This window comes from Capsicum annuum, chromosome 12 (assembly GCF_002878395.1).
Source record: "Capsicum annuum cultivar UCD-10X-F1 chromosome 12, UCD10Xv1.1, whole genome shotgun sequence".
NCBI classification, from domain to species: Eukaryota; Viridiplantae; Streptophyta; class Magnoliopsida; order Solanales; family Solanaceae; genus Capsicum; species Capsicum annuum.
The window spans coordinates 192,147,021-192,155,809 of NC_061122.1; the positions used below are offsets into that span (position 1 = coordinate 192,147,021).

The 8,789-nt window shown below is 29.9% G+C and overlaps 1 protein-coding gene across 1 annotated transcript; it reads right to left on the reverse strand.

Moving 5' to 3' along the window:
- Positions 1 to 2,400: 2,400 nt before the first annotated feature.
- On the reverse strand, positions 2,401 to 5,366 carry LOC107849888 (bidirectional sugar transporter SWEET4). Its single transcript, XM_016694419.2, has 5 exons — positions 5,212 to 5,366; positions 5,072 to 5,108; positions 3,978 to 4,356; positions 3,275 to 3,394; positions 2,401 to 2,752 (listed from the first exon to the last, which is right to left on the reverse strand). Exons 1-5 carry the CDS (start codon positions 5,255 to 5,257, stop codon positions 2,612 to 2,614), a joined length of 723 nt encoding a protein of 240 aa, XP_016549905.2. The 5' UTR covers positions 5,258 to 5,366; the 3' UTR covers positions 2,401 to 2,611.
- Between the last annotated feature and the right edge of the window lie 3,423 nt (positions 5,367 to 8,789).

The following is an 8,789-nucleotide window of genomic DNA, read 5'->3' on the forward strand; positions in this document are numbered from 1 at the left end:
ACAATATTTTAGTTAAGTGTTCATACATCGTATGAGTGCAATGCATATTTCAGCAGCTCCTACGAGACCTCAATTGTGATTTCAGATTTCAAGGTATGGTATATCCGGGCTACCATGAGATCTTTCCTTTATGTCATAGTCCTTTGTTTTGGATAATGAATTTTCTTTTATTTTTAAGGTTGCATTTCCTTCTTGACAATCTTAGATATTTTGGTACGGAGACTTTCGGATCCTAGGGATAGTTTTTTTAAGTACAATGTTTTGCTAATAGTGTACTTACGGTTTTGTTTAGATTTCGATGTTTATTGATATATCAGTTCTAATTATCTCTTTTTAAGTGTTGATTATGGACTTAGTTTCTGAGATAGGTAACTCTCACCGGATGAATAGTGCGGCTGCCACTCACAATGAATTTGGATCGTGACACCCAATTTTAAACCTACTTCAAGCACATTCTCATCGCTTATTGCATTTTTCTCAAATTGTAACCACATTTCTCCTAATGTGTTGTGTCCTAAAAGTTTGAGTCTTGTGAATATCATTTGCACTGAGAGTGAACCTACTTCATATGGCGAAGCATCATGAATCCTACCTAGTAAACTGCCATGAGTCAGGAATTTGAGACACTGTACTTTAATCACACTTGGCATCTAGTACCACTATCTCCAAGTAAATAAATTATACAGTGTAAATGGGTCTATAAGGTTAAACACAAAGTTGATAGCATAGAGAGGTTTAAAGTCAGGCTAGTAGTTAAAGAGTATACACAACAAGCTAGGATTCCCTATACTGATACTTTTTCAGAAGTGGTAAAAATGACAACTATGAGAGCCTAGTTACCCACTATTGTCAAGAAAGGATGAAGTATGTCCCAGTTGGATGTCAATAATGCATTCCTACGTGGTGACTTAAATGAAGAGGTATACATGGCATTACCTCCTAGATTGGCAGTAGAGAATCCTAAGTTAGTTTACAAGGTAAACAAATCATTATATGGGCTAAAGTAGGCTATTAGGCAATGGTATGCCAAACTAACTCAGGCCTTATGTTCCAGAGGTTACACACATTTAATGCATCACTATTCCTTATTTCATAGAAAATAAATGGTTTAGCGGTTTATGTTGTTGTGTATATAGATGACATTTATCCTAATAGGCACAGATCTCGTAGAGATTGAAGAATTGAGATATTTTTTACATCAAACCTTTAGAATTAAAGATTTGAGCAAATTGCATTATTTCTTTGAGGATGAAGGTAAGATATATAGATGATGGTTTGATCATAACAAAGAGAGTTTGTACTTGATCTTCTAAAGGAACGTGGTTTCCTTGACAAGCCTAGTACTTCATCTTCATTGGATCCTTCAGTAAAATTAAGAGTAAAAGAGGGTGTTATTGTCTAAGATCCCATTGCTTACAAGTTGGTTGGGAAATTAAATTTTCTCACTAACAGTAAAATGGACATCGCATATAGTGTCTAACACTTGAGCCAATTCATGCAAGACCCTAGAGAACCAGACCTGAAGGCAACTTTTAATCTTCTTCAGTACCTAAAGAGTGATCCTGTATTTGGCATCTCCATGACTAAACAACCTAACTTTGATGTTAATGCCTACTGTGATTCAGATTAAGCACCTATCCAGATTCAAGAAAACTAGTCACTGGTTACCTTGTCTTTTTGGGAAACAACCCCATCAACTGGAAATTCAAAAAATAGGAAATCATTTCTTTATTCTCTGTTGAAGCTGTGTATAGAGCCTTAAAAAAGTGGAAGGTGAGTTGGCACGGTTGAGGAAATTATTTGTAGAACTTACAATACTTTGACCAGTTTCTTTTGATGTATATTATGACGGACAATTTGCACTTCATATAGCAAGGAACCCTGTGTTCCATGAACGGGCCAAACACATTGAGGTTGATTGCTATGTTTTGAGAGATCAATTTAAAAATGAACTCATTACTCTGCATCACATTACCACATATCATCAGTTAGAAGATGTACTGACTAAATCTTTAACTGGTGTTAGACACTGCTACTCTTGGGAAGTTGGCTGTGTTTTCTACACCTCCAACTTGGGTTGGGGGGGGGGGGGGGTGTTGAGATTAGTGAGATTAATTACTTATTATATTGTTAGTGAGCTTAGTTAGTCAGTCAGGTGCTAGCTCATGTACAGCTAAGTAGTCATAGTCGGTTAGTTAGATTAGGTATTTTCGCTTCCAATTATTCATCTTCGCACAGAAATGCAGTTGAGTGGGAACACTTCATCTCCATTTCTTGTTTGTTTCCCCATGAATTCTCCAGTGATGTCTTTCATATAACTCCATTAATGAGTTTCAAAGTTCATAAACTGTAGTTTCAATAGTTGACAAGCCATATAAAACTTCAAATAAAAATATTTGATGTTAGGCTTTCACATGTACACACTTCAAACGAAAATGTTCGAGTCAAGCACAAATTTCAGAATAATCGCATACATTTGAAATTGTTCACAACCCGAATAACAAAAAGAAAAAATCAACATCAAATACAAGTTAAATTACCACCCCAAAACAGATATTTGTACACTTGTTCTTCCCAAAGTTCTAAAATTCTAAACTGAACTATTGCATTGTTACTCACCATTTACCAGAGACGGTCTTCTCAGGTAGCATTGGGCCAGTCTTTCTGCATTCTGTCTCTTAGTGGACTCGTAATACATCGCATAAAGCAACAATTGGGCTAGTCCAAGTGCAGTTCCCATTGAATTTGGTACCTAAATAAAGGAATTTTTTCATAAGTAGTGATCATTTTTGTAAAAAACAATGAGATCTTAAGAAAAATGTAGCAAAAATATGTTGTATTCGCGTGCATGCAATATCTACTTTTAATTGAAATCGCGTGAATACACTGTATGTGTATATATGTATTTCCAAGCCGAAGTTGTGTGTATATATATATATATATATATGAAGATATCAACTATATGAGTGGCCAACTGAATTTATTGCATGTGTTTTCAAATTGTATGGACGAGTCAATTGAATATGAAGGATATGTAAAACGTATATGAAGCAATGTTGTGTGTTGAGGGGAACCAACACATAATAATATATGTTGTATGTAGATCATATACATATACGTGTATCTTATATACTTTCATGTAATATCTAAATTTTAATTTTAAAATATTAAATTGATTTAACCGAAATTAATTTGAAAAAATACTCAAATTAATTTTTGCAAAATGATGCCACAAAAATTAATACGAGTAAAGTAATTGGAGAGGGATACTCACAATGATGAAAGCATCGAAACGAATGAGGGCATAAGTCGTCCAACTAACACCATTCAGAAAAGAGAAAAGGGAAAGGAAGAAGGGCATGAACTCCACACTTTTGCTTCTTATCACCAATTTCTGCAATAATTAACATGACTAAAGTTAGAGTTTTGGTCCTGGATTTGACAAAATTCGGTAATTTTTAGCTAAAACTCGTCTATATTAAGATTTTCACTCAATATGTTCAAATAATTTGTTTAAAACCTAGTAAGTTGTCATGCACTTAATATATAATCGATAGAAATGTCACGACACGTTTAAAACTATACGTTTTAAAGATACTTTTAGTATGTGGTGAACTGATTCTTTTTTTAATTTCATGTTCATTTAGACATAAATTCTGGCAACAACAACATACTCAATGTGTACAATGTATGCAAACTTTATCATTATCTTCTAATTGACCCTCAACTAAGAAAAACATTTCAAAACAAATTTGAAAAATACAAAGTAAAAGAAGTTACCATGAAAATACCAAAAGAAGAAAAATACATGCAACAAAGATAGTAAAACCAAAGCAAAAGAATCACAATGTGAGATTCGAGCAAATCCAGATGCTACTACAAAAGTGCCAATTTTATCGAAATTGTACTTGTCACTAACATTTTTACCATACTACATAAATTGAAATAGAGAGTAAAAAAAGAACTTATATATTTACCATAATAGCCAGAGGAGAAGCATACATCAAAATGTTGCCCACCATGCAAATGCTGCCCACAATAGTAGATCTTTTTTTGTGTGTTTGAACAAGGGTTAGAACAAGTATAGCAAGTGAAGCCAAGAAAATAATCTCACCAACAATTATGAGCAATATTTTCATCCTTTTTACCCTTTCAGAGTACAACAAAAACAGCATCAAGTACACAACCTCAATGCCAAGTCCTGTCGCATTTATGGTCACAACTAAGATGCTATGTGGATGTACAAGTGGCATTCCATAGAGTACCCAAAGGCCACAATTTACAAATGTGGCAAGATATGGAGCTGGTGAGAATTGTTCTACTGATTTCTTCTTCCATATTCGAACAAATGTTGGCCTGTTCAAAATTAAAATTTATCGGTTCTGAACTTGTTAGTGAACGGTTCTGAACTTGTTATTGAACTCATAGTCAGTATAGTTACTAAGAATACTTAAGTACAAATATTTTCAAAATATAAAATAGAATCTAAGCAAAAATTAGTGAATTTGATCGAATCCGCAACTAATGCTCTTCCTTTAAAGTCGTTATACGATATATATTCACTCTCTCCTATTTCATGTAAAGACAGTAAAGTGTGATATTCAAACGAAATAAAAGCTGGATCAAACCAGTACTTATTCTTTGAAAATATTTACTCATATAAATTCTTCAACTTTCTCAAATAAATTTAGATATTTATATAATTATATGTGTGAAAAGTACCATGCACTTGCATCATACTTAAATACTACTTACATCATACTTAAATACTAAATCAAAATATTTGAAAATCAAGTGAAGAATTTGTTTGACTCCTCAAATATTAAGTCTCACATAAATTGAAATAATGAAATAATTAATTTGTCTATTTTAATCCCGTTCCCTCTTCATTCATCAGAAAATTGGTGAACATGCAATCAAAAATATTTTTATGTATATAAAATAAATGTTAGATATCCTTATTTGTTTCGTATATTTACTGATTTTATATTTTAAAATTTTTTAGTAAAAATTTTAGTTTCGTCACTGAAAAAACTATGTAAATGAGGCGTAGTTATGATGTGAAGCTTACAAAGGTGACAGAAATAATACGAGTGAAATAATGTTCCCTGAAAATTAACAAACAAATTCACATTAGCTATTACGACCTTAAAAAGAAAAGGAATTTAGGGAGGAAGAATTAATACACCAACAAAGAATATGTCAACTAACCAATAACACCAACAGCAAAACGAGCAATCACTTTATTGAAAACCATGGCTTAGAATTACCAAAAGAAATTAACGTCATGCACTGTGAAAAGAGTAGAGATATGGATAAACTTATAAAGGGAAATTAAAGGTTGGTTTTTGCTTTTTTTCAAAATAAAAAAAAAAATTAAGTGAAGTAGCTACAGCTTGCATGCAACAAATCTCTGTCTCTTGCATGACATGTGTAACGTTGTTTGGTTGGTGCAAGTAAAAAACTCTAAATAGGAGAGAAGTAGTATTTTTGTGGATTACGAAATCAGAATTTTTCGTTAAAGAAATGTGGCTATATAAAAAATAAATGCAGGAAACAATAAAATAATATATTCAGGTACATTTCATAAATAGAGTTTAAAAATAATAGAATAGTGGCGAATTTAAAATTTAGAGATTGTGGGTACTTGACAGTTCAAAGTTGTATATTGATGCTAAAGCTTTAAGATTTTATTTGAAAATTAAAGTACTCAACTACCTTATTGATTTTCTTGGTGCTTTTTTAAATCTTAAATCAAATTTTACACTTTCTCCATCCTAAATTTCCTAATTTAATTTTTCATTTGACTTATTTTTTTCATTGATCAAGAAGAGACAATTTTTTTTTTCATGTTTTACCCTTTGCATTAATTACTTTGTCTTCAAATTAAAATGTAAACATTATTTAATAGGGATACTACGATAAACTAGCCATATTATGAATTATTTTTTTAATCAATATGTCATCTCAATTTGAAATGGGTAATTTGAGACGGATGGGAGTACTATAAGGTATATACTAGCCTCTATCTTCGAGGCAGAGGGATTGTTTCTTATAAAAACAATCTACAAAAAAGAGTAACGGACATAAAAGAAACAACAAATTATATAATAAAAATAACAGATAGTAGCAGAACAATCGGACATTAAAATTAACACTATAATCAAACTACACAAAATAACAAATAATAATAGAAAATTAAAGAACTATACTTCAACTACTAAAATGGACATCAAGTTAATATACTCCTATTAGTATGGACATACTTCTTCCTAGCTACCCTAATTTGTATTTTGTACATCTTTTTATTTAAGCTTATGTTCAGTGGTAGAGTTAGAATTTTCATTAAGGAATTCGAAATATAAAAATTAAGCACATGAAGAGACCTACGACTATATTGTGAATGCTATTACGTTGTTGTATGAGGAGGGGGTCTTCTATTTATAAAGTTTCAAACCTTTCCTCCAAAAAAGAGGTTTGCCAAATATGGAAAAGCTATATATTTTCCTTTCAAGAAAAGTAAAAGTACTTATGGTTACTTTTATTTTCTTTTCAAGAAAAAAGTAAAACTTAATTTTGGTAAGAAAATCAAGGCAAAAACCCTAAAACTAAGGGGGTCCAACATCTATTATATATACGTAAAAAATAATTTTAATCATGTATGATAGTGATATAATTTTCCGTCTAAGGAGGTTTGGATAAACCCATGAGCCCTTATTAGCTCCGTCATCCTCAATGAATTATAACCACGTTATATTCTGTCTAATTAGAAAAAATTATATTTTTCTATTTATATAGCATAAAATTAATTTTTACTCAAATTTTAAATGAAATATGATTTTTCAATTAAAAATTCGATTAACTCCTTGCGTTAGCCCGACTTTGCCCCCTGATTTGATGAACTTCAAATTAAACCATGCCAGTACATGAACTTTGTGAATAGGGAAGACATAAATTTTGCATGGATTTTTCCTGTGCAATAAATAAATAAGATAAAGGCGTATTTACTTTTTCTTTTTTTTCACAGTTCATACTGCACTCAGTGCCAAATCCATCCTTATCCATTTCAAGCCAGTAGAGGATTTACTTAGGGCCCGTTTGGCCATAAAAAAAAAATTCCTTGTTTTTTTTGGAATTTTTTTTTACTTTTTTTATTTTTTCGAAAATTGTGATGTTTGGTCATGAAAATTCAAAAAATTATTTCGAAGTTGAATTCCAAAAAATGAAAACAACTTTTTATTGTTTTCACAATTTTCCACTCTCATTTCCAATCATTATTATTACATATAATCTCAATCTTTAAATTTTTACACAAACTCCTCTTATAACTACAACCAACCACCAAAAAAAAAATTATTATTTATTTTCTATGTACAACATCATTTTTAATTGTTACAAATATTCTAATCTTTTTTTCTTCTTTTAACTAAAATTTACTAACGTGAAGTAAAAAATAATAAATGACAATCTATGGTGGAAATATATCAACTTTGTTTTAAATGAACTATATTATAGAAATATAAGGCCAAATACATTATGTTATTTAAAAGTGAGAAATTTAATATTTTTTCTTGCCATTCTAATTTTCTGTATATGTCATATAATGACTATTATGATTTTAATAAATTATTAAGAAGTGGTCAGTAAAGTCGTATATCAAACATAACGTAATGATCCATATTTACGATACAATAATATTCAAGGAAAACCAATATCATCAATAAAGAAAAAGCAAAAAATTAGCACTAATCTATTCACAAATAATTCATCCGTAAATTTTTTTTAAAAAAAATAAATTCAATAAAATAATTAATTCAAGTGAAAGTAATTAAGAATTTTCATCAACAAATTTATGAATATATAAAATATATTTATATCAATCAATCATATTTATCAAAATATATTTACTCTATTCAATCGATTATAGTTAGATAAACTTATTTAGCTCGTACTTGTGATATTTTTATTCAAATTTTAGAATAATAACAATCATAATAATTAGTTTGTTGTTAATTATTTTATCAATTGAAGACATAAATTATTTTCTCAACATTTGGTTGTATGTTAGTAGGTAAATTAGTAGTTGAGTGATTTTGACAATTCTTAAAAGTTGAGGGCATAAAATCATATTTAAAAAAGATTTTTCAAAAGTCTAAAAAAAAATTTTTTTAAAAGACATGGCCAAACACAACTCCAACTCCGAAAAAACTAATTTTCATGGTCAAACGGCTACTTAGTTTCTAGTTTCAAGAATATTAATTCCAAGAATATTAATATGTACTCCCTCCGTTTCAAATTATTCGTCCCAAATTTTCTAATTTAATGTCCTATTTTACTTGTCTTTTTTCATTAATCAAGACAAGACAAAAAAATTTTTCTATATTTTATCCTTTGCATGAATTGCTTTTTGTTCAAATTAAATTGTAAACATCATTTAATAGGCGTATTATGGTAAACTAGACATATTATTAATTATTTTTCTTAATCAATATGTCATCTCAATTTGGGACAGATAATTTGGTACGGAGGAAGTATTTCAGTACTCCTCTTATTTCTTATTAAGTATCGTCCTTACAAAAAATAGATATTCTACTTTACCCTTAGTTATAATTACGAAGAGATATCAATACAGTTAAAAAAATAGAAGAATTAAATAGAAAAAAAATAATAAAATAAAAATAATTTAGTCAATTCAACGTATAATTAATATTTTTCTTAAAAATTGTGTAAATAAAAATGATGGCAACTCTTAAGAACAAGGTAAAACACTATTGAGGGTGGAGAGTCGG